Below are 27,586 nucleotides of genomic sequence, written 5' to 3' on the forward strand. Positions count from 1 at the left end.
AATAGATAAAATTATTCATATGTAAATAAAGACAATTAAAAAAAACTACATTAATAAATAAATGACTGATTTTAACTAAGAGTTTTACAGCTAAATGTGACACACTCTCATCTGATATTTTAAAAATTGACAGCAGGTTGGGTTGCTGTGCAGCAGGACAGGTGTTCTGTGAATTAAGGTAAACCTCAGACCTCATAGATCCTGCTTCATACTGCAGCTCCCTGTGGAGCTGCTCCATCTGATGTTTGCATTTGCTTGACAAGCAACCTTTGGTGGCCATCTGAGTTATGACCCAGATCCAGATCAATCTACAAGGTCCAACAGAACATTCCCAGGGAGACAGAGATCATTTGGTTTCTCCTCATGCATTGAAGCCCTTTGAACCAAAAACCTTCAGGCAGCTCAGTTTGAAACTTGTGAAAATAAACCCTGGAAACTGTGGAGTGTAAATCCAGAAAGGATGGCTCATCTCATTACAGCAAAAAAAAAAAAATGAATAAATTAATTAATGTTTCTGTGACAAAGTTAAAACGCTGGAGCAGAAGGTTTAAGGTAAATATAAAGAGCTTAATTAAAGGAAATATTCTGGAATCAGATAAATTTCCTTTATGAATAATCAGGCTTCTCTCTCATTCTCCCAGAGGAAACTAATCCTTTTAAATATTTTCATCAAACCAACAGGAATAACTTTATGATTTCACTAAAAGGGTTTGAAAAAAATAAATCTCCATCATTAGAAGCTGCTGATGTCCAACATGAGGCTCTGCATGTCGGTATGAAAATGTTCTGAGCGACATTCAACCGAGTAACGACACTTTCCATGAAGCTTCACCTCTTCCACCTTTTAGAAAGTATTTGAAGCTCATTTAATTCAACCCGCGCTTCTAAAGGAGAAATAAGCGCGTCTCTGATGCTCCTTATAGATTCATCTAAGAGGCAAAACCTTGAAAAGGTTCATAAATGCTGAACTGATCTGCCTGAGTGATAAAATAAAACAATATTTGCTCTAAAGCATCAGAATCCTGCGGCTGATCTGAGAACACCAACAATCAGAACTCTGACCCGTTCAGTTCATATGAAATATGAAGAAATAGAGAAATAATTTAGCAGTAAAGTTTAACCTCAGACCCATTATTAAAAAAAAAAATCGTATTTTTGTTTGTTTTTTTATATTTAATATAGCAAAAAAAAAAAAAAACCGGAAATATGAACTTAATTCAACAGACCAATTTCTCTTTGTTTCTGTTTTACTTCTTTTACGAAAGTTACATAAAAGGTGGCAAAATTCTTTCAGCAATAAATAATAAATAATTCTGTTGAACGGGAACAAACAATACAATTTCTTGCAGAGAACTAACTGAATAATTTACATGTCTTTGGGAAAGAAAAAGAAAAAGAAATCGCCTATTGTTGGACGGACACTATAGGCCAACTCCCAAATGTCCCACAGCGGCTGTGGCAAAGTGGAGGTAAAGCTGGTTTGAAAAGCCTCTGGCCTCAGTCAGATGAACAGATCAGATAGATCCAGATGATCTGGTGGGTTTATATGATGAGGGTCAACCAATAAAAATAAAAAAAACACCATCGTTTAGTTTTTTGAAAGCTGAGCGTATCGAAAGTAGGCCTACGTGATGGAGATGCGCTCCCAGCAGGGTCCGCTCCTTTCCTCTCCTCCTTTTGGCATCTGAGAGCTGCGCTCAGCAGGTCCGTCCGAATAGAACCCCGGATGGGTGGCTGCAGTAAATCCCATGATTGTCTTCACAGTGTGAAAGTAGCCTACACCCAGTCAGGAGGGATGGGATGACGGGGGGTGGGTGGGTGGGCTGTGTGTTCAGGCGCTCCTCATGCCTCGATGGGGCTGGACACCATGCTGTTCGGCGTGTCGGGAAGCTGGGAGGACATGGATGCTACCTCGCTGCCTGTTGAGTTCGAACCTGGTCCTCCCTCTGAGAAGCTGACCTGCAGGACGCATCAGAGAGGCGGTCATACACAGAACCAGAACCCAACCCGAACACCCGCTTCTAGAGCCAACCTGCGCGTAATGGACCTATGCAAGATGGCAGAAAAAAATCTAAAAACTTATTTATTTTCAACAAAAACTCTTCCGTTTAAAGTCGGCTTTAGGGCAACACCATTCCCTAAAAAAGGTCAAATTACAAAAAAATTATATTAACTGGACCAAATCATCCCAAACGTGTGTCCAATGGGCGCAATTAAAAACTGTTTGAATGGTGAACAGAATCCAGATCCAGTTCGGATCCAAAGGAACATTCGCTTTTAAATAAAAATCAACAGAAATAAAAAAGAGAAACCCAGAAAAAGTTCTGCTCGGGTCACATAGAACCGGAACTAAATGCGGATTAAACCTCATATGGGATTAAGATCTGAAATGATTCTCTCATCCTGCGCCGGAATAGATTTAAAACAAGTAGAATATCTGACAGCGGATGCAAAAACACAGAAAAAAACTTTTTAGAGCAGCAGCGGAAATTTTGGGGAAAATTTAAATTAATTTAGGTGAATTTTGCTGCTTTTTAAAATGCAAACACCGTCAACAATAATAAAATAACGCGTTAAATAAAAAATAAAACAAAATATGTAGAAGCTTAAAATTATTGCCCCACATTTAGAACTTTTTTTAATTCTTCTTAGAATAACCAGAAACAAACGAACCAGTTGTTGGAAGGCCGGCTGGTCGATGTCGCTCTGCAGGGCGAAGTCACTGAGGACCTTCCAGGGCGGCTGGTAGCTCTGCACCTCCACCGGGTTGGCCTGGATGCCGCCGTCGTGTCGCTCCGGGCTGGCCGCGACCATCGGGGTGCCCGTCATTCCCTGGATGTTCTGCACACAGGAGAGAAGGGGGCAGCGATTACTCTCCCCTGCATCATCTTGAGTTTGTGCGTGCGCGCGTAGGCGCGTGCATGGGGAAATTTATCCAAAACAAACCGAATAATAAAACGATGAACTTTTTTTAAAAAGTTGAGCAGACAAGAAGGCTCTGTGAGCCGCTCTCACCGTCTTGTCGTTGGGTTGCTGCTGCTGCAGCTGCTTCATCAGCAGGCTCTTCTTCTTATCCTTGCAGCGCTTGTTCTGGAACCAGACGCGGATCACCCGCGGGCTGAGGCCGGTCATCTCCACCAGCTGCTCCTTCATCAGCGCGTCGGGCCTCGGGTTGGCGTTATAACAGGTCCGCAGCGTGTGCAGCTGCTTCTCGTTCAGAACAGTCCGGACCCGGGTGGTCTTCTCCGGCTGTTTGTGGACGTGGGGTCGGAGAGCGGGCTGCCGCGCCGAGATTGGTTCTGCTGTTTGGGGGACATGGATGAGAGAGCGGCACCATGAGCTGCTGCTCTGATGGAAATCCAGACGCTGGCATAATAGTTTACACATTATAATTAGATTTTAAAGTTTCAGCTATTTTTCAACCTTCTGGTTTGTATTTTTTTTTTATTTTATTTAATTTTTATTGTATTAACATTTTTTAAAGCATGTTTTCATATTCGGTTTATTGGAGTTTAGCCCGCACATTTATTTGCTTTAAAATAAAACAAAAGTAGGTAGCCGGTTTAGCTATTTGTTGTTTATATTTCGGGTCTATTACCAACCAATTGAAAACGCATTGCAAGCAGCCAGAGTCCAGGAGCTTCATCCTCCCCCAGCAGTGATAACCTGCTGCAGAGCGGGGTCCGCTTTATCTAATCTACCCACCCTGGCTGGACAGACGGTGGTCTGTATAAATAAACAGACCCGGGGAGCAGAAGTCCCGCAGCAAACCCGCATTACGCAGCGCTGCGCACAAGGAGAACAAATCCACGTGTCTGAGAAAGCTTCACGGGAAATGAAGGACCCTTAACCAGGTCACAATGGGTAGGCTATACATCAAACCTGGACAGCGTGAGGTAACCCCCATCCCCCCACCCTACACTAACCGATCCTTCCCAGTGCGCACCCGAAAATCAGGGCAAAGCTGATAGAAGCGGAATTAAACTGCCCATAAAAAAGTTTTGTTTTTTTTCTTCTTTTTTCTTTTTTTTTTAAGCAAAAAAAAAAAAAAGCAAAGAAACCCTTCAGATGATCAGATGGTGCCCCTCTGTGTCCATGCCCCCCCCTCGGGACTCTACCTGCCATCTGCAGCGGTCTGGCCGGATGCAGGGGGCTGAGCGGGTCTCCGCTGCCCAGGCTGGCCCGTTCCACCACATCATGGTCAGCGCGGCAGAACAAGCCGTCCTCCCGCAGGGCGAACTCGTCTCCCGGGATGAGCTGCCGGCTGCAGGCCACGCAGCGAAAACATTCGATGTGGTAGACTTTGGAGCGAGCCCTCATGACGAAGTCATTCTTGCTGAAGCCGATATTGCATTTAGCGCATTTAATCCCGTATAACCTGCGGGACACACACACACACACACCTTTATTAACTGACACAAAGCAACACTTCATATTAGTGTTATATTATTATTACCTTGATTAAAAGTTTATATTTTTTATTATATTTTAATTTATTTTAATTATAACTATTAAGGCCTCTTCATATCTATCAATCACACATAAATATATATGTATATTATCATTTATATATATATATATATATATATATATATATATATATATATATATATATATATATATATATATATATATATATATATATATATATATATATATATATATATAAATAAATTATATATATATATAAATATATATATATATATATATAAATATATATATAATTTATATGATTTTACGCAGTTTCTTGATGTTCCGATAATTGTCAATTTCTTATCTTCAAATGCAACTTCCAAAGCTGAATATGATGAATAACTTGCTGCACTTTTTTAGATGTCCATCAAGTTTTTTTTGTTTTTGTTTTTTTCTTGTTTTGGAGTTTTTTTGGTTTGTTTTGTTTTGGGGTTTCTTGTTGGAAACAAACAAAATCTTATTTTTGGAGGCAGTGAAACCAGAACTCCACATGATGCAAATAATCTCTGTTGTTCTTGTAAAAATGTTATTATTATAATTTTTTTTTTTTTTTTAAAGAAAAAAAAAAAACAGCAACACAATAATTCCAATCACCGAGCTGCTCCAGTTCCTGCGGCATCAAAAGGCGTCCCATCCCGTCCCGGCCGTCCTACCTGATGTAATCCCGTTTACAATAAGTCTTCCCATCCCTGACGAAGCAAGTGCATGACTCGTCCAGGTACTGACTGCACTCGGCGCACTTGAGACAAGCTGCATGCCACTCCAAGTCCGGGGAAACCCGCAAGATGTATTGGTCGTGGATCTGGTTCCCGCAGCCCACGCAAAGAGACACCAGTCGCTTCTCTGAAAGAAGAGATGCAGAAGGAGGATCCATCAAAAGCTGCTCCAGATTATTAGAATCATATGATTATCATCATTATGCTCGTTTTAATTATTATTGTTCTTTTTAATATTAATAATAATAACTTATTTGATCAAAAACAGGAATTTATTTGCTTTAAATTATATAAGAGAAAAAACTGCGATGCAAAAGGCCAAGAAAAAGTGTTCTCATTAAAAATATGACAAAGTCCAAAGTTGCAACGACAGTGAAACCAGGATCGCATCTCGACCCCAAACAAGTGTCTTACTTTTCGGAGGATCCCCCATGTCTCCCATGGCGAAAAAGTAAGGCGATGTAAAGTCCACTTTCACAGCGGGCTGCGGCGCCTGGAAGCCTGGATCTGAGCTCCGCTGCCGGGGCCAGGAGCGATGCTGTCCAGCCTCGGAGAGGAAGTGTGTGTATGTTTCCCACCGGTGTGTGTGTGCGCGTGTGTGCGTGGAGCCCTGATCCTGGCAAGCGGCTGGGCTGACGTTGGACATCAGCACGTCATCTGCGTGAGTAGCGGATTGGCTCTGCAGACCCTGTCCGACACACACACACACACACACACACACACACACACACACTGGTAGGCCTGCTGCTGCAGCAAAAGGTTTTTATCTTTGGTTTGCTTTTATGTATTGATCTACATTTTCTGTTTTTTTGCATATTTTTATTGTTCTAACATGGATGCATATTTAATGAAAACATGAAATACATAATCTATTTTTAATCAATTTTAAATAAATGTCTTCTGTATATTGACCACTGGAGAATAACGTTATAAATGATTTAATATTAAACTTTTAAAGGGACATCATTCATCAGAGAATTCAGACCCACTCATCTAATTTTAACTAATGTTGCCAAAATCCAAGGAACTGCGGATAAAAGTCCAAATCTGTTACATGCATCCTTTTTTTCTTTTCCTAATAAAAGGAGAAATCTGCGGCCTGATTTAGGAAAACTTCCTCAATAGAAGCAGGTAAAGAAACTCACTAAAAATGAGTGCTTGAGTGCAGTCGGACCACAGCCATCAGCTGCAGCTCATTTGCCAACACGCCCTCTAGTGTCCGGATGTTGCCAGTGCAGCATCCTCTGCCGGTGAAATAGAACCGAAATGCGGCTTTACAGGTGTGATCATCCGGGCCAAGTACTGCAGCAGTAAAAAAGAAATAATTATCTAAATTTTTACCTTTTCCTCTGTGGTAGTTTGTTCTTCTTTATCTGCAGTCTAGTTGATTTAGTTCTAAGCCAATTAGAGAAGGGCTTTCCCCATTAGATCACCTTTATTACTTAAATGTGATGCTTAGATGTATTGCTTAGATGTATTTTTATATGAACTCAAAAGGTGGCTACCTCAAAGCTAACTGTATTTTGATAAATATTTTTAATGCATTTCCGCTCAGGACCCTGTTGGAGTGTTTAAGATGCTACTGTATAGGCTACACTGAAAAAAATAATGCAACCGCTTTTGGCTTTTATTTCAATTCAATTTAATTCAGTTTATTTATATAGCGCCAATTCACAACACAAATAATCTCAAGGCACTTTACAGTTCAATTATCATTTCGTATGAAATCTTACGAAAAGTTATGCACACTATTTCGTACGTTTTGGACGTTTTTCCTCAAAAGACCACATCAGTGCGCATGCGCAGGCAGACAGACAAAAAAGCGGATCCGCGGACGGACATAAAACTGGGAAAAACAGTGCGATAATCACTTATTCATGTCTCTAACTACGTTGCTTGCTGTTTTATATCTTAGGGTCAGGGTTAGGGCTAATTGTATTTTAAATTCTATGTTCTTGAATGCGCATGCGCATGCGCATACGACGAAAAAAACGTCCAAAACGTACGAAATTACGGTGCATAACTTTTCGTACGATTTCATACGAACTCATAATGAGAATACGCTGATCAAACAGTCATACTTAATCAAATTAATTTAGTTTAACACAATTGTTTTATTTCCTAACCTACTTACATGAAAAATTGTGTTAAGTAAATGGCAAAAAAAAGTTGCATTACGTTTTTCAGTGTAGAAAGTTAAGAACAGAAAATAGAGGCTCTATAACCAACAGGAGGAACTTATTAATCTGTTTTGGGTTTAATTGACTATTTCTTTTTTATTCTTAACATGCAGAGTACAATTAATCGTAGATGATTTTCATTCATTGGGACGTCTCAGATTCTGTTTCAAAGATGCTTTCTCAGAGTCTTTGTTTATTGATTCGATGGTCTTTCCTCAATGTAATGAAGCTTCACTGAGATGCAGCGTGTGGTCAATGGAGAGTTTTTCCATCAGAGCATTGCAGCCGCAGCGATGTATCCAGGATTCTGGAAGCAGCTGCACACCTTCAGCATTTTATTATTGTTGTTTGCATCACAGACAGAAGTGCAAACTGTTATGAAACAGAAAACCAGGCTGCAGATTAGAACAATGATCTGATGTGTCCCTCTGGAATGTGTTCAACAAGAGTGGAAATAGTTGCATCCAATCAGCAGTTTAGAACCAGAAAAACTTTATCAAAGTGGCTTTTTTTTTTCGGGAATATGGGAGATTTTTTTAGACTGACTTTAAAAAATTACTCAACTTGTGTTTAGCCATAACACAGATGTTGTCAAAGTTCAATTATTATCAACAAAGTTTTGTCCTATGCTCGTTTATTTAAATTTAAGAGTTATTTAAGATCATGTCTGAGTTCAGTTACACAGAACCACAATTTCCCTTCCTAAGCATTGAACTCTGAGTGAGAGCATCAGGGTGGGTCGGTGATTTGCTTCCAAAGAAAAAGGCTCCTGCAGGTCTGGCCCAAGCCTGCATGGGACCCTAAGCAAAATTTTATTTTGTGGCCCTCCATTTCTGCCAATGCAAACAACAGAATCATTTCAGCTCTGGAAGTGCAGTTTACAGTCGGCTATGTGTAATAAAAAAAAGTTTATTTACAGCAAGCAGTGTCGTGGTTTATACATATTGTTTCCATCTGCAAAAGCTGTGTTCAAAATAACCAGTAGGGCGATTAAAACAACCAAAGATAATAATTTTTCATAAATAGTAAATGTAAATTAAATAGTTCAAAAACAGACATATTTAAATAAAAAACAAAATATCAAGCATGTTCTGAAATAATGAGAGACATTTTTTTTTGCATATTTTTAATAATTTCTGCATGAGTAGAGATATATGAATGTAAAAATGCTCAGTTTAATCATGATATTGAGTTTTTGTAATTATAAATTTATTAATTAATTTAATTTTCTATCTCTGCTTCTGTCTCCTTGAACCCCAGTCGGCCTCGGCAGATGACCGCTCACGCTGAGCCTGGTTCCGCTGGAGGTTTCTTCCTGTTAAAAGGGAGTTTTTCCTCTCCACTGTCGCTACAAGCAGTGTTGTGCCTGAACGCGTTCATTGAACGAAAGTTCATGAACTCGTTCATATTTTGGGCGAACGTGAACTGAACGTACTGCATTATTGCCTGATGAACGTTATTGTGAACTCGTTCATTCTGGTGTCTGTGAACGGCACGCTCTCTCAGTTCAACTCCGTTCAATAGGTTGCCAGATTTCTATAGAGTCCTCCAGGCGAAACACCGGCTAAATCACACCGTAAACAGGCCTTAATATGTAGCGGGAAAAACACCCAATCTGGCAACACCAGCTACCAGCGTCGTAGCCTACAGCCGCGTGCGTCATCAAAACAAAATGCAGCGTGGAAGCCATAGCAGCATGGAGGCGACAAAGCAGCAGTATGATCACTTAAAACAGTTTTATGACCAGGTGGTCGGTGAGGATGATGGCAACAAGTTTGCCCGCCGGCTTTCAGTGAAAAAATCCGCACTTCAGTAACCTTAAATTCCTACCTCAGCCTGGTCCCTCAGTTTGTGTTAGTAAAATCTTCTTGAGCGGAGGTCTTCAACAGGGGATCCGCGACCCCTAGGGGGTCTACGGAGGTACTGCATGAGGGTCTGCATGGTTAGTTGATATTTTTATATTCCCCCCCTGCAATTTTTTTCCCCACTAATTGAAATGTCTTTAAATACTCATTAACATGAAATCAACACACTGTAGTAAACAGATAAATGGAGGCAGAAGATGTCTTTCAGTCATCAATGCACACATTCAGCGACACACAGGAGCTCTTTCAAGCTGGGCACCGTTTCCTTCACAACACCTGTCCCATCAACCAGGAATCAGAATCAGAAAAACTTTAATAATCCCAGGGAGAAATTAATTTCTTTACATTACTCCATCTGTAATAGAGTGACTATAAGACACAATTTCATACAATATATATAAATAGGGGGTCCCCGCTCCATCTCGCCATCAGTTTGGGGGTCCTTGGTCTGGAAAACATAGAAGACCCCTGTTCTTGAGGGTTTTACTATCCATGTAACTTGTTTGTTACACCTGCCTGGTATAATTTTCCAGGATTCATTTTTAGTATGTATTGAAATGGAATTTCAAATGGAAAAAATTATTAAAATAAAAAAAAAAAACATTTGCACCTTAAAGACTACTTTCCTATTTTTCTTTTAATAATTACTCATAAAAAAGACCATTCAAGCAGCACATTTTTCCTGATGTTTTTGAGAATATACTGTAGGGGTGAAAGCTGCAGCTGCTACTAGTGTGAAGTGAATGGACAGCAACAAAGCATTAAAGCAACAATGGGGAAATGCTGTCCCCTCAATGCTAATGTAAACCCTGGTTGGATAAGGATTCAAAACTGGATATGAAGATGAAATCTGACGCACAGTTTCAGTGTTACAACTGATAAAATAATTGCTGTCTGTGGTTCTACAGTAGGCTATGGTGTAATTGAGCAATATATGAAAAAAAAAAAAAAAGAACTATGAACTAGTTCGTTTTTTGGAATTGTGAACTATGAACTGAACTAGTTCATTTTAAAATGTGTGAACTGAACTTTGAACTAGTTCACGTAGAAAGAGAACTTTCCCAACACTGGCTACAAGCATGCTTAGTGTGAGGGATTGCCTTCGAGTTATTTAGCCGATACAATCAGCTGGTTTCCCTCAGATAGAAAACTTTGAATCCATCTGACTGGATGATCTGGTGAACTGGAAAGTGCCTTGAAATGACATGTGTTGTGAATTGGCACAGATATAAACAATTAATTGAATTTAAAAATGCTAATTAAAAACAACACAACAGTTTTTATAATTTGGATGATTGAAAAGAATATTAATCAGATAATCTACCTTTGAGTTTTATAAATTTGGCTTTTCAGGCCCCTTTGGCATGAGTCTGGCAAAAGAGCCTGAAAAACTAAATGCTCAAATAAATCAGTTTATCTTCACTCTACTTTTCCAGAAAAAAAATAAAAAATGCAGATTTAAAAGTTTTAAGTGGTATGCAAGTTTAGTTTCCTCATGTCTACAAAAACCCAATATCTAGGCAACTGTTTGCCAATTAGGCTTCCCAATTATCCAGGAAATGGAGAAAAGGCTTTAGAAAACAAAAAACAGAAATGTTTTCCCTCTGCAGCTTTAAACTGAGGAAGCTTTCTGGAAGAAGAGCAAACCTTCTCCAACTACAAGAACCAAAGTCATTTGGTTGTGATTCTTTCAAACCTTAATTTAATTTAATTTAATTTGTGCACTTTAACTTATTTTCCCCAACATACCGCGGATATAGTGGAGCTGGTTCTGGTTTCCATGGTAATGCATGCAGTAGAAAAATGCAAAAGCCGAAGGAACCTTTTAACAGAACCATCGATTTAATCTGAACGACCCAAATACGTCCAGAATCAGCCTGAGTTTGTGTAACTTTTGCATAGATCCTGATTCTGTCAGAGCTTTTATTCTCTTTAACGTTTCTCCTCCTTCACTTTTCTCTGAAACGGAGTGACGTCTGTCAGAGCCTCCACTTCTCTATCAGCTCTGACTGAAACATGTGAACAGTCAGTCCAAGGCACATGGCGCTTGTGTATCCTCTCTGGTAGCAGCAGAGGGGAGCTGTCTCCCCTGGGTTTCCCTCGTGCCCCACAGACCATATGGCTCGGCCTGGCCTCTGAGCTGGTCCTTGGACCACCTGAGGCAGCAGGAGCTCCCATAATCATTGGAGACAAGGGCCACTTGACACCAGGCTGACAGATGGTGCTCCAGCACTGTAGCATCGGACTGCTGTTGCTAGTGCGCCTGTGTGTGAGTGTTCAGATTGAGAGGCACAATAAGGGCAGTGATGTGTCAAGGATGGTTAAACATGATGGTGGCAGTCCGTCTTCTTTTGTCTCTAGGGCAGCCGTAGCCTGGGGCCATGACTGCAGGCAAATTTCATCACATATATGCAGCCGAGGGGAACAACAGAGAAGCTCAGCACCAAAGTTCGACGTTCTTACATTTTCCAAAAATCAAATTTCCCTCTGAATGTACGTCTCATCACACTAGATTAGTAAGAATGTCGTCGAACAAGAAACTCAGAAAGTGAAACTAATAATTATTCATTTTCTGGCTTCTTTTCCTAGAATTTATTTCTGTTCATCATGCCTGAAAGCTGAAAACCAAATGCAGTGTCTCATAAAGTCTCAATAAAGGATCCATAAAAAGAGATTTTTATTTTGAGAAATTATACGTCATAGCCATGCTGTGGACTAATAAATCACAGGTAAGATGGTTGTCCAGCAGACAGCTATTGACATGCTCCACCAGGAAGTTACAAGCAGTGAGGAAAAGGCAGCAGTTTCAACAGCCTCACACTCAGACATGATGGTGTTAAGCTACCTCTGAGCCATGCAGCAGATTTCTCCTTCGGTTAAAGAGAAATGGACTAGAGTGTGTCTTAGTGGTGTCACATACGCTTTCGAAAGACTAATAGGATGTACGAGAGTTTGAAGGAAACCTGGAACTGCTGGAGGTCCAGCCAGGGCTGCTGCCAGGAATTTGGGGCCCCATTAAAAGACATTGATACTATCCCTTAAAAAAAAAGTGTATGCAAGCTTTAAAACTGCTATAAAGATCCACTGAAGAGTATCATTTACATTGTAAATGTAATTTTTAATGCACAATTTCTACAAAGGAATATTATCACAATGTGAAAAAGTGAAAACAACATTAACTTTAAACTTTATATTAAAAAATAATCCCTGGAGAACATTGACTACAACTTGAGTAGAGTTGCTGTAGATCAGTTTATTTCATGTCTTTGACCACGGCGAGCTGTTGCTTTACCACGAGGCATTGCAAAGCTCTATTTAGTACTCTCCATCTGGCTTTAAAATAGTTCAGCTGTACTGTTGGCAGACATGTTTGTCTATGTCCGCTGATTCCATCCCTGCACAGGAATTGTGTTTAGACTCAAAAAGACTGAAAACTATAAGAACGGACGCTTGGTGTGTATACCTTTATTCTATAATGGTTAAAATAAAAAATAGAGAAAGATAATAAACACCAGATCTAAAAAAAAAAAAAAAGCACAGGAGACAGGCACCTTGATTATCCGATAAAAGATCTTTTAAGTGGCCTTTTTTTAGCCAAGACAAGGTAAGTGTATTTACTGTGTCAGCCTACATCAACAAATGCATTAAGGACGTCAGCATCAAAAAGAACATCACCGCCCGGGCCAACCAACTATCCTGGAACTCAGCTCTCAAGACTGAGAACAGCGCGTGCCAAATTAAACCGTTCCATCAGATCAGCGAAGCAGAACCACAGCCAGAAGATCCAGGATCTTTACCACAACGACAGAAACACCAGGAGGATGTGGCAAGGCATTCGGATGATCATGGACTGATCATCCGAATGCAAATGCAAAGTAAACACTGACTTCCTACTGTAAATGGACTGAACAACTTCTTTGGAAGGTTTGAGGCACTAAACAGTCTCCAGCAGTGAAAGCTGTTCCACACCAGGAGAGTCAACCCAACGAAGGCCCCAGGGCCTGATAACATACAACATGGGTTTCCTTAGATAGAATACTTCTAATAAAACTGACTGCATGACTCGTTTGCATTGTCTCTGTAAGGTACCTTGACTTGATATGTAGTGAATTGGTGCTAAATACATAGCCTCGTGAGACCATCCTGATCTTGCGAGCTTTCAAGATATCACTCGCTAATCAGTCTGGAGACTCTCCGTTGAAGAAAATTTGGAGCCGTCCAAGATGTTTTTGCTCTTCTCCCGACTGGTTTCGGCAAGAGTTTGATCTATCAATTGGCTCCTCTTCGTCGTCGCTCTGTTACGTCATATGCTTCATTGATCTGATTGGTTTATTTGGCCCGTCTCTCACCAACATAGGCCAATCAGCTAACCAGTATTTTCACCCCTTCCCAAAATTACTTCAATGGAAGGTTTTCCAGATGGATATGCAGAGCAAATCCATCTGGCGGAGTCAGGTGACTATATACATAAACTGAATTCAATTTAACTGAATAGAGGACATCAGTTTTATAGTGTTGAATAGTAATATATTACATCCAGTTAAAGTAAGAATGGATTGTCAATCAGATTTTTATGACTTTAGTAACATTTATTTTTTGCATCTTTTCCATTTTTTCATCTGACACAGAAATCCTTAAATAAATTATTAAATGAACAAATAAACTGATGAACACACATTATGGAGGTCGAGTTAAGCTCTTTTTTTAACTGTAAGGAGTCAGACAGAACCCCAACATAACTGATCTCAAATATGGATAAAGCTTATAGTTAGAGTGGCTCCTGAACCATTGCTATTGGTATGCTGCTATAGTCTTAGGCCGCTGAAGGACATAAAGACCACTTTTTTCCAGTCTGCAGATATTACTAAATTTCTCATCTTCATGATCTTTGTCATGGTTCGTTGTAGCAACAAGATGGAAATGATTGTTCTGCTATTATAGGAAGATTGATAAAAAGATAAATAGAATATTAACTTTGTTTAAATCTTGCTCAGCATTTGACTTTACCGCAGTGGTAATTAAACTGATAGCAACATTATGGCTGAATGAGTAAACATGGTAAAGTGCTGGTTGCCAAGCATGGAAAGTATTCCTCAGTATGAGACAAGGCCCCAGCTGAGCGTGTGCCCCCCAAAGTCCTGAATGAACACAAACAAAAGGGTCATTTAACTAATTAGGGCTAAAGGATGGGTGTTAGTCTCACCACAAATATTGATTTGTGTATGGAGTGTGTGGAATGTGAGCAGTGGCTCCTGGTGACAACAGTATTTATCAGTGTGGGGCTGCATTTAATGATGACTTTCTGGGTTCACACAGCGTCGTCAAGCTTCTGAATCATACCAGACGATGAGCATGTTTCCAAGCACCTATGTTGTAAACATGATAAACAACAAGTTCCCCTGCTTTTACCGCAGCTGGCTGAAAATTTGGTACATTTGGAACCTCACATGACCCACCAGAAAGCCATTTGGAAAAATTCTCACACCTCACAGGTTTTTTGTCACTCCTTCCATTAAACAGGAAGCAGGTTTAACTCCTGGTGGCTTTGTCAAATTTGACCCCATTTTCTCCTGCTGAAACACAGCATTAACAGTCTGATTTTCACAGCAATATCCAGGGTTGCCCACAGCACCACCCACTCCCTGCTTACATGTTCATATGGTGGTATTAAGCACAGATGTTGAAAGAGGTGTTCAGAATCAGCTGAAATCATCAAGCTTTTTTGTGCACAAACGAAGAATTTGACTTTGACTTTTTCTTGCCCATGAAAACACCAACCACAATATGTAAAGTAGTGGTGAAAAGCCAAACAAAGAACAATACACACAAAAAAGTAATAGCAGTACTTAAGAGTATGCAATTGCAGCCCACCTGTTCTTTTTGAATAGATGAGGGAATTTGCACATGGAGAATATATATATATATATATATTAGTGCTGTCAAACGATTAAAAATTTTAATCGCGATTAATCGCATAATAACAACAGTTAACTCAAGATTAATCGCAAATTAATTGCATATTGTATGTTTTTATTTTATTCATTTTATTTGGGCATTTTAAAAAATGCAAATGTGCAATAATGTAAAAAAAACTTGCTTATACAATAAGTTTTTTCATTATAATTTTTTTAAAGCACTTTTAAAAAACTAGAATAAAAATATCCTGGTTTAAATTTCGGCCAATAATCATTCAAAAATTGTAAAAAAAAAAAAAATTACAAAACTACAGAACAGTAAACAATACTTCGAAGAACTCCATAAAATTAAGTTTTTTTCTCAAACATTGGACTAAAATAAAGATGTACTGTTAAAATAAAGTGCACATTCCGTTATGAAATTCAGACTTAATTCAAATAAAATGAAGTTACTCACAAAATAATAAATAAATCAAACGAATTTACAATAACTGGGCTTTGCAGTCATCTCAACAACATAACATTTTACATGTAGAACATTTTCAAAATGCTTTAATATTCCTTTGGTCTGAACAGGAATTGCAGCAGTAGTGCATTCCACATGACTTAATTTATTTCTTTGTCTTGTTGGCACTAAGCCAGTGAGACGCTCGTTTCTTCTGGACAACATAGACATAGGACTCAGGTTTTGTCAAGACAGCCTTCTGGGATAACTTTAAAATGAAACTTATCATTCAGGATACCTTGTATGCTGGTCATTTTTGCTCCTTCAAAGTACGGGTCTGTTATGCTGCGGTCTCTCCCAAAACTTAGCTCTTCCTGTAGCTACGGAAAGCGCCGAGGGTAAAACAAACAGTACAGCGAGCGCTGCGGAAAAATAAAGAACAAAAGCGCACGGTGCGTTTGTTTTGATGCGCGATTAACGTGCGTTAAAAAAAATGTCGGCGTTATAGTCTAGAGCAGTTAACGCGTTAATAACGCTTTAAAACTGACAGCCCTAATATATATATATATATACAGCTCAAACAGGCTACTGCGGGTACTATTTAATGAAGATGCCAGTTGGGGACCTGTGAGGCGTCTGTTTCTCAATTTAGAGACTCTAATGTACTTATCTTCTTGCTCAGTTGTGCAACGCGGCCTCCCACTTCTTTTTCTATTCTGGTTAGAGCCTGTTTGTGCTGTCCTCTGAAGGGAGTAGTACACACCTTTTTAGGAAATCTTCAATTTCTTTGCAATTTCTCATATGGAATAGCCTTCATTTCTAAGAACAATAGATTGTCGAGTTTCAGATGAAAGTTCTCTTTTTCTGGCCATTTTGAGCGTTTAATTGACCCACAAATGTGATCCTCCAGAAACTCAATCTGCTCAAAGGAAGGTCAGTTTTGTAGCTTCTGTAACGAGCTAAGCTGTTTTCAGATGTGTGAACATGATTGCACAAGGGTTTTCTAATCATCAATTAGCCTTCTGAGCCAATGAGCAAACACATTGTACCATTAGAACACTGGAGTGATAGTTGCTGGAAATGGGCCTCTATACACCTATGGAGATATTGCACCAAAAACCAGACATTTGCAGCTAGAATAGTCATTTACCTCATTAGCAATGTATAAAGTGTATTTCTTTAAAGTTAGGACTAGTTTAAAGTTATCTTCATTGAAAAGTACAGTGCCTTTCCTTCGAAAATAAGGAAATTTCAATGTGACCCCAAACTTTTGAACGGTAGTGTATATACATATAAAAGGGCTGTAAGGGCTTATGATGCATTCCTTGTTATCTGATTGGTTCTTAAACTTGATGGTGACTCTTTTATTTCCGCCTTTGAAATCATGTACACAGCGTGAGTCAGTCAGACTATCGGCAGAGCACACGCTGATTGCGCACTTTCATCTGGTTTGGTCTGCCGGCTTCCGTAGCGTCCTGAATGCGCTGGCGCGCGCTTTCAGGAAATCCTATACACTACTGTTTATGCTCTAAAAACATTCTAAATGACTTCGTTTCGAGTAAATTCTGGATGCTACCCACTCAGGACACTTGGAATACATTGGATGAGCAGTATGGAGGAATATTGACACGTTTTTTGTGGACTTTTATGGACCTTTCTGCCTCGGGCCCCATAGACCTCCATTATTTGAATGTCAGCAGACAGCAAGAACCCTCCCAGATCTCCAGATGCATTTGAGATATCAAAAAAGTACTCCAGAGTGTTGTTCAGCATGGGGGTGAGTAGAAAATGAAGGCTAATCATGTTTTGGGTGTACTATTCCTTTAAGAAAGAAGCAAAGAATAGGTTGCTGCTTTCCTTCTGGACATCTATGCTGCAGTAGATGTTCCATTACCGTAACCAAAGGTTAGCATTAGTAGACGAACTGGTTGGCTAACAGTACAGAATTAGAGCAGGGGAGCACCACTGATTGGCTTAGATGATTTAAACATGTACATATAACCTCTAAAATCATCGAAATATGACCTTAAAAATAGAAATATTTAATTTTGAGATTATTTATTTACCATATAGTAAAAGAAAGAAAACTCTAAAAACGCTGAAAAAAACAAATAACCTTAATCATTAAAAAATGAAAGACAAATGCAGTTTTATACGACTATAAAGGACATTATATGATTGTTGACATACAAATAAATAAACGCACAGGTTTTCCAGTTCCAGAGTCCTGGATTCTTATCAATTTTTCATACTGGTTCAGAATCAAATTCTAGCTTATTTTTACCATGTGAAATCCTAAACAATATGAGTCTGCATCGGTGATATTAAGTCTTCTCTGTTCTCTCCTAATTGCAGTATTACATCTTTTCGGCGACAGCAAAAAGTGATACAGTGAAAACTGTAATTATAAAATCTAATTGGCATATTTTAATGGCACAAAGTAAATTACCAGAACCTCATGAAATAAATGAAAAACAAATTATGGTCTACAGGCACCATTCAGCCTGATAATTGCAGTGTGTCTCAGTCTGACAGCAAACAGAACTCAGCAGAGTTGAAGGCTTGACTTCCTGTCTTCCTCAACAACTTCCCACACTTGTTTCTTTTGTCTTTTTGAAGCGGAAAAAAATGTGTCTATGTGTGTGAGTGTGTGGGAGTGTCTGTGTGTGTGTGGGTGGGTGGGTGTGTTTGGTGTGGATTTGGTCATTTCTGCCTAAAGCACATTCTTAGGTAAAATGTTAATTCTTGAAAGTTGCTTTACATCAACAGTCTAACGTGCAGAACATCTTAAATGTACAATTATTATCTAGCAAACAAAGTCTACTTTAAGCCTGGAAAGCCTTGTTTCTTTTTTCCAAATTCTACTGCCTGTGTTGATTTAAACAAAACAGTTCATATGTTAGTAACAGACTGCAAAGTTCTTACTGTTGTGTTTCTTTGTATTTAGAATTTTTTTTTGCATATTGTTTTCTTAGCTTAAGATTCAGACCAATCCCACCAGGGGCAGTTCATTTGGGCAGGTGACAAAAAAAAAAAACATATAATAAAAAATAAAATAAAATGGTAATAAGAAAATATGATTCAAATTCATAATATTGAAAGTACAGATAGCACAGTTAAGAAAACAGCCACTGAAGTCAAACGTCTGTATCTATAAAATATTTTACATATCGTTTTGTTTTACAATGAGGCATCAGTTATGAGTTTCAATATTTTTCTTTTTTTTTTTTTTTTTTTTTTTTTACTTTTATTTAATTTCTCCCAAACATACAAACTTTGTAGAAGACTGGTCAAAAACAATATCAGCACTACATCTCACATGTATATACAAGAGTCCGTCCATGAGTTCTATGTCCACAGCGATTGTCCGTTAAAGTCCCTTTTACATTCCACTCCCAGTGTTTCCAGTGGCATCCTCCAGGTATTTGTGAAGAATTGAAGACTTCCATCAATGTAATGTCCAAGTCTAATCAGAGTCATAACATCAGATATTAATGATTTCCATAAACGGAGGGGGGTTCCCTGCCCACCCATTTCACCATAATGGCCTTCCTTGCTAACATTAAAAGTGACTGTATCACATGCTCATGTTTTACTAGTTCCTTAGGAATATGTCCCAACAAACACATCAGTGGGTTTTCTGACACATTTTGACCAATAGCTGTACTGATTCTGGCACATACATCTTTCCAAAATGACTGAATAACATCACATTCCCACAAACAGTGAAACCTGGTGCCAACAGAAATTTTACATTTGGGGCAATCTGGAGAAGTTCCTGCCTTGTACTTGCTAAAAATATAAGGAGAAATATATACATTATGCAAAATGTTATACTGCATTTCTTTTCTTTTAAATTTTAGATGGCAGGAGCAGGATTTTATCCCATAATTGAGTGCTTATTTCACATTTGAGTAAAGTTTCCCAGGATTTCCTCAACCATGCCAGTTTGTCCAGATTTAGCTGATAAATCTCAGAATAAAATTTTGATATAAAATGTTTGTGATCCTTATTTTCAAGAAGGAACTTCTCCAGTCTATACGAGTTTGTTGGGTATATCAATGATTTTGCTTCCTTCATGACTATTTTTGTTCTTTTATGTCTTGCTTTGGATGCCATAGATAGAAGGCCTTTCATTATAATGGCTGGTGGTAGTTTTTTTATTAGTCACTGACCTCATTCACATATCTGCAGGATTTATCATGCTGAGATTTGACCTGAGATGGCAAAAGTACTCACTTTCCGTACTTGAGTAAAAGTACAGATACTTGTGTTAAAAAATACTCTGGTGAAAGTGAAAGTACTGATTAAACTTCTTTACTCAAGTAAAAGTAACAAAGTACAGGCTTGTAAATTTACTTAAAGTATAAAAGTAAAAGTAGAAACCACTTTTTTCATGCCGTTGCCTACATTTTAAATGGATGTCTGCCAATAGGATTAGATCTCCTTTATGTTCATTTTCAATCATCACGTTGTCCATGCTACTATGCTAACGCCACCGCCACCGAGCTGCAATGATTTGCCACGAATGAATACTGCCGAATCTGTCGATTCATCTTGTAGTGGTGCGTCAAATGCAACGTAGATTCCCATCCAATTAGATTGAATTTGGTATTTGTGAGAAAACGGCTCGCCAGCTCCCGTCTCACGTCAGAGGAGGAGTAAGCAGATGACTTGCAAAAAGGTGGTAAGAACCAGCGGACAACAAAATTCCAGTTCAAAAGCGTGTAGCGGTTTATTTACTGGTGCAACGGTGAAGAAAAAAAAAACCCAAAACAAACAAAATACTTTCAAATAAAGAAAACAAAACCGGCCATTGCAGGCAATACAAAACACTGACAGCCTCACAGCAAGCTGACTTTAAATATAGTCTCTCTAAGCAGACCTTCAAAAGCAGTTTCTCCAACCAGTCTCTCCAAGCAGCCCCCCTAAGCCATTGGGAGTGTGCCCCTTAAATAGACCCACCAATAATCAGCCAATTGGGACAGCCCAACTAAACAGGCAAATTGCCAATAAAGCACAGTTAACATTGTAGAAAAATAAATACAGACAATAGCATAAATCATACAAAAACATACATATTTATGAAATAATTTAACCATACTAACATTACCATTTCACCTACTTATTACCATGCAAACAATTATTACATACATTGAAATCCCACTTAAAGCTACAGTGTGTAATTTTCAGCGACATCTAGCGGTCAGACTGCAGACCGCAGCAACATGAACATCTCCCCCCCACCGCTTCTCCCCCCCAACAGTACGGCGAGCGTTACGGGACAAAATTTCTTCCACGACGTCCGCATCACCTACCCTCTCAAGTGATGAGGTTTGTTTACATAGATAATTTTACAGATAGTATTTCATTAGTCTGAGTAGGGTATAGATTTCATGTAGACTTAAGATAATAAATATACCCGTTATTTTTTCTACATCGTTGTGACGTTTTGGTGAGCTGCTTTGCATGGTGATATAAACAGACTACTAATTGTAGTCATTAGTTTAACAGCGAGATTGTGTTCGCTGGAAGAATATATATTCCCCGTTTACAGAGTCCAAGTCATTTTGGTGGCACGGGGGTTACAACGCGAGGGAGAGGGAGAGGACGAGGGCGAAGGCAGGGAGGCCGTGCAGCTAGGGCCAGGCGAGAGAGGGGAGCCAGCGGGGTGAGAGCAGAGGAGGAAAGGCTTGAAGATCTCCAAAGGAGCCGGAGAGAAGTAACCGAGGTATATATCCAGAAAATTATTTTACAGAAAATTACTGAATCATTACCTATGAAACGTCAGGGACGTTGCTGAATAAGTATACTGGAGAGGAACAGCATCATCACGCAGCATGTTATTGTTTTAGACAGGTCTGAGCATCCTGTACTCCAAAAACTGCAGTGATATTAGACAATTGTGTGTATAGGATTAATTACCTGTCCAAGAGAAAACTGGCAACTTGAGCGTCACTTTGAAAACCTTTTTCCTCCACCAGTGACTTCCATCGTGTAAATGCCGTGCCAATGTTGATCCGTGTTTTTTGTCGTTTCTTGTCACGCTTGCGTTTATTCTCGTCGTGTTTCCGCTTCTTAGATGACGGGGGTTCGGTGTCCGCCGCTTTTCGTTGTGATACAGAGTAGGCATGATCCTCCATTCGTCTGATGTTTGGCCACACAGTGCCAAACAGTTTGCAAAGTCACTCACGCCTGCCGCCTTGTTCACCTTTCTTGTTACTGATGCGCAGTATACCTGCTTCTTCTTCTTCTTTGGTTTCAGGCAGACTAAACGCTTCTCAGGCATAATACTGCCATCTACTGTTCAGTACCGTCTCAGTTAATCTCTCTCAACTTGCCGTAGTTATTTTTGAGCGTCATGGGAGATCTCGCAATCGCTAGTTTGTTGCCTCTGCGCTTGCCGTAGCGCAAAGATGTCAGCCTCCATGGCTGCGAGACCCGCTCCTATGTAATTATAAATAACAAATTCTAAGGCAGCGCAAATATTATGGTTAAAAGGCTGAGCTCGTAGATGATGATAAATAACATAGTTATGTATAATATATTAAATTTCTGACTTTATATGCCTGTAATTATTACACACTGTAGCTTTAACACCCCTGCCCCCTAATAGTCTTTTCCAATGCCCTGGGACAATGGATAAGAGACTGGCTCCGATGCGGTACGTGTTTCCACACGGACCAGTATGCTGACGGACTAAGGGAAGAGAATGTGTAATTTGACTGGGAAGTTTTATTGCCGACTACGGAATGTATATTAAAGCTGTCGCAGTGGGTACCTTCAGAGTTTGCTACGCTGGTGAGTAAGTAAAGTGCTGAACTAAAGGTGACATTGGTGATGTTGTAAATTACCGGGTGAATTGTTTGGAACTGCCGCCTCCATGACGGCCGGTCTGTGGTGCATGCTGGGAAATGTAGTGAAGGATGTGATGCTGCGTGTGATAGACGGCGGCTACACTTTGGGAAAAGAGGGGGAAAACTGCTCCGTTTTCACAGTATTGATGACGTGAAAAATAATAAAGGTAACTCCATTGAAATGATTCAAAACTAAAGTAACGAGCCAATTTTTTAAAATGTAAGGAGTAGAAAGTACAGATATTTGTGTAAAAATGTAAGGAGTAGAAGTAAAAAGTCGCCATAAAAATAAGTAGTAAAGTAAAGTAAAAATATCAGAAAAATCTACTTGAGTACAGTTACGAAGTATTTGTACTTCGTTACTTCCCATCTCTGGATTTGACACACCGTGGACTTTGTCACCTAAAGAGTCGATGCATATTAGTTATTTTAAATGATTCCTCAGGCCAATATACAGCGCTTGAAAGGGCTCCCCTTTTGAAATACAGGCTATGTAAGTTTGGAGAAGACGGACCGTCATATCACTTTACTGCCACAGGCCGCTTATATCGTCATGGAGCTAATATCTTGATCTTGGCGCTAATGACTTGTTTAATTGCTCATTTCGTTCACCTGTCTAGCTCTGCCCTGTTTCTCATCACCTGCTCATGCTTCTATTTAAGCTGCTTGTTCCCAGCCATCAGGGCCAGATTATTCTCGAGCCGTGTGTGAGAGTTCTGTAGCGTACCCAGCTGTGTTTCTGATGACCTGATCAGGACTAGTTTCTGCATCTCGTCTCCTAAGTTTTGCCTGCCCCTGTCTGACATGTGTGCCTGACCTGTCTTCCGACTCCTATTGGTTTCTTCTGTGGACTGAACCTGAGTCTGCCTCTTGACTTCGTCCTGTGGATAATCCTGACTTCCTTCATCTGCTTGGATCTGAGCTCCTGCCAGTTCTGCAGCCTTCCTGGCCTGGAACTCTTTAGCAGCATCCGTTGCGTCTTATCAGCCAACCGGCTGGAATGATCCTTGTTCTCTGGGCACGGACAGAACGGTCAAACCAGGTTAATGACTCACTGTTCATTTCCGTCTTCCATCAGATATCGTGGTCACTAACCTGTGTTTCTCTCCTATACTGTAGATGTTCCTGCTTTAGACGCCCTCATCGCCGATATCGCAGATCCACAGCTGGTTGTTTGAATAGACGCTTTTATTTACTTGTTTTTAACAATCATTTCACAATTGTTTTAAGATGCTTTCACAACAACTTTTTAAAAAAATTCTTGTTTATCACTTAAAGATGTTAATGTTGACAATACAACCTGGTTACTTACATGCCAATGAGACCATCCAATTAGCCAGTTGCTGCTCTGCTTCTCTGATTCATAACTGGTCCATCACTGTAAAGCCATAGCGAGTTTTTCCTCTCCACTGTTACTGTATGCATGCTCAGTTTGAGAAATTGGTAAGGAGTCAATCACACAATGCAGTCAAATACCGATTGTCTCCACAAACTTTTATCCCATCTGTCCGGATGATATGGAGTAAACTGATCAATCATTTAGTCTATTTTTGAAACAATCTAATGAAGACATAGAGAATGCAGAAGAAAACAGATTTTTAGAGATTGTTAGAATAAGTACATTTTGAAGCAGCTGAGTTTGCTGAGTTACATTCCTGCGCCTCTCTCCGCTGTGACGTCTGATCGAACCTGTTGATCTTAAAAGTTCCCTTAAAAACATGTTTGGTCACAACTTTTCTATATTTTGACAGTTTTTGTAGCAGGACTAAGATGGGAGTCTGTTTGAAAACCATAGAAGTCAAACTTGAAAATTAGCATTTAGGAAAGTTTGAACTTTTTTTGATAAACCTAAAAGCATGTGATCTATTGATCTGAATCCTGCATCCATGCCAATAGATATTAATTCCAGATAAAAGTATTTGGAAAAGAAGGCGGCTCTATAGAGCTTTTCACACCTCTGCTCAGATCCCTGCAGAGCATATGAGCAGAAAAGACCTTGATGTAGGTCAGATGTTACTCTTTCTGGTTTATGCACCAAGTGGGACCTTCAGTCTATTCCTGTCAGCCTCCTGTGAACCTAATGGTGCTTTTCCAGACTAAGGTGACACCAGCCGCCTAATACTTTGGAGGAGAGCTTTGATGCCAGTCTTCCTTCCTTCTAGGGCTCACAGTTAGGATGCAGGGTTAAAGACCTGCATAAATATTGCATCTGGGTTTTAGTCTATTCCACATGCATCTATGACCTTCTCAGGGTTCTGGATTCCTACTTCCTATCTCTGAGCTATGCATTCGGTGGTGTGTCTGCGTCGACCCTTTGATGGAACGATCATTGAACAGGGTTGTACTTTGTTACTTGACATTTCTGATCACAATGACTTTCCACTATAATTTATAAATTATAGTGGAAATAAGCATTTTGGACACCCAGTAACAAGCAGGATGTCTGACCCTCACAGAGATTTAACTTATTCTTAAAGAAGTTCGTCTGTTCTTTGCTTGTTACCTGGAATAATGGCACCTGTTTGAAATCATTATCTGTATGAAAGAAGTCCACAGCCTTCAACAGCCAGACTGCAGCCAAAGAGCAGTCCAAGGACGCCAGCAAGAAAACTGTAGACCTGCACCAGGCTGGGAAGAAAGAAAATACAATCTGAGAGCAGGTTGGTGTAAATAAATCAACTTTGGAAGTAACTGGAAGAGAAATGGAAGAAATCCGCGAATATTGATAATCTCCCACCACCATAATGAGAACGAAGGGCAGAAATCCCAGAACTACGTGTAGGGATCTGACAACCTGCCCAGGTGTGTTTAAGTGCTGAAGATCTGCATTTCCAGAACTGTCTGAAGTTTGCCGGACAAATTATGGTTGATCCAGAAGAGGACTGTGAGATCATCACATGGTCAGATGAAACTAAACTAGAACTTTTTGGAACAAACATGTCGTGTTTGGAGGAAGAAGAATGCTGAGCTGCATCCCCAGACCAATAATCCTACTGGTGGTGGGAGCATCATGCTTTGAAGGTTTTTTTACTTTAAAGGGGAGAGGAAAACTGGTCTGTGTTAAGGGAAGAATTAACAGGTCCATGTATGGTGAGATCTGAAACCCAATCCTGAAACCCAAAAGATGGAAGGTGGCTGCGTCTTCCAGCAGCACAATGATCCAAACACATCGCTCCGATAAAAAGCTTTCCAAGGTCCCGGATTGGCTTAGCCATTCTCCACTCCTCAACCCCATTAAAAAATAAAATGGAAGGACTTGAAAGTCTGTGTTTCTAGCGAGAGCCCTGAAACATCACTGCTCCATAAGAGATCTGATGGAGGAATGGGCCAAAATAGCAGCAACGATGGGAGAAAACCTGGACAGGAAACAATGACAGGAAACGTCTGACCTCTGTCATTATCAACAAAAGTTATGCTGCAAAGCATTGAGTTAAACTTTTGATATTGACCAAATATTAATTTGAAACATAAAATTGTGATTTTCTTGATTTTTGTCCCAGATAGTTGAAGTGAACCTATGACGAAAATTAGTCGGTCCTCTCCTCTTTCTAAGAAGAACTTTTGTCAAATGCTTTTTTTGCCCCACAAAGCATCGTAGCATCTATGATAGAAGCAAAGCATCTTAGCTTCTATGTAACAAATTCTCAGTATTATAAAGATGAAAGCAAATAGTTAACCAAAGGACACCATGTCGTTCATCCTGAACCCATTTAAATGATCAATCCCTCCTGATAAAATGTTGTGATAAGTGTGTTTATCTAAAACTATGTAGGAGTGAACATAGATATGGAGTCAATATATAGAAATATGATGCAAGCTTATCCTTTTCCCTTCCTCCAAGCATTTCTGTTGGTGCCTAAAGGAAATAGTTCAATGCAGAAAATACATTTTCATTGGAATCTACTGAGATGCTCACCTTCCATTTATTCTTAACTAATAAAATGTTATAAGTGAATGTGTTGATAAATGCTTTAGTGATGTTAGGATGGCAGTAATCAGTGATAACAAATGGAGCAAAGCTCGTTTGTTTTTTTTAACCACAACAAGGGACTGATTTAAGGAGAGGATTCAAAAGCAGGTTATGGTCTGTATCTAATTTACTGTCTGCTTAGTGAGCGACAAGTGCTGCAGGCGGCAGCAGCATCCTATAACTTAGAAACTGCTGCTACTTAATATATAATGCAATATGCTACACTGTGACATTTGTCATTTGAAGCAAGACACACATTATGGCTCAGGGCAGTGCATCTGTCCTAAAGGCTGCTTGGAGATGGACTAAAAGCTCCTCCAGCTGAGCCGAGCCAATCACACGCTGAACCCTGGATCACCCCCTCTCCTCCTCTCCAGCACTTATGTATCACACACAGCTTTTTTTTTCTTCCCTCTCTCTCCGTCTTTCTCTGACACACACACCCAAATGTACACACACACACACAGAGCGAACTGCTCCCTGCTGGTTTATACCTCCATACAGGAGTTGGCCATTTCCTTTCTTGCAGCACGCTGACCGCCATAGAGAGCAGCAGCCCTGGATGAACCCACAGGTTCCTACTGGTCTCTGTAGCATGTCCTCTCAGCAGGCCTCCTGAGCCTGGTGGGAGTCTAAACGAACCATATTGACATGCTATTGGGGGCAGTCGAGTTGCTTTGACAAATTCTCTCTGGCATTTATCAATCAAGTCGTCCTCAGCGGAGTGAAGGACCTCTAAGTGAAGCTTCCCCTCCTAGGGAGAAGCAGAGCATTTAGAGCAGCTAAAGACGCGATTCAATTTGCGCCGGGGATCCCTGCCACCGGTCTTTGCCACAATTTATGCGCACGTGCCACAAATTAAAATGAGGGGGAGGTAGGGAATTGTCAGCCTTCAAATGGCTGACATAAGTTACAAGCAAAATTTTAATTAGCCGGGAGGAGTGGGGTGATCATTCAGAGGGGCCCCTGTTCTGTCAGGGGGCTTGTCGACATTATGTTTCTCTTTTCAGCAGGCATCTGGAGGCTGCAGTGGGGCCCCTAAAGGGTCTGCAGAGAAAAAACTACTTGAAGCACACAATGCCAGATAGGAACCTCCTCTGTACTGTCGCCCTCTGCTAAAGTGATATTCATACCGAGGACGATTGTCTGGCACTGCTGACTTCAC

General features: G+C 39.9%; 1 protein-coding gene across 2 annotated transcripts; it reads right to left on the minus strand.

The window, feature by feature from the left end:
- Nucleotides 1-1,229: 1,229 nt before the first annotated feature.
- isl1 (ISL LIM homeobox 1) lies at nt 1,230-5,800 on the minus strand. 2 transcript variants are annotated; one of them, XM_038295208.1, is made up of 6 exons: nt 5,604-5,800; nt 5,127-5,316; nt 4,119-4,378; nt 3,016-3,299; nt 2,674-2,841; nt 1,230-1,959 (listed from the first exon to the last, which is right to left on the minus strand). In XM_038295208.1, exons 1-6 carry the CDS (start codon nt 5,629-5,631, stop codon nt 1,843-1,845), a joined length of 1,047 nt encoding a protein of 348 aa, XP_038151136.1. In that variant the 5' UTR covers nt 5,632-5,800; the 3' UTR covers nt 1,230-1,842. The 2 variants fall into 2 exon arrangements, with proteins under 2 accessions (XP_038151136.1, XP_038151135.1); XM_038295207.1 differs by having other exon boundaries at nt 3,016-3,302; nt 5,604-5,798.
- Nucleotides 5,801-27,586: the final 21,786 nt, after the last annotated feature.

Source organism: Cyprinodon tularosa, unplaced genomic scaffold (assembly GCF_016077235.1).
Source record: "Cyprinodon tularosa strain WSP-4 unplaced genomic scaffold, ASM1607723v1 ctg351, whole genome shotgun sequence".
Taxonomy (NCBI): Eukaryota; Metazoa; Chordata; class Actinopteri; order Cyprinodontiformes; family Cyprinodontidae; genus Cyprinodon; species Cyprinodon tularosa.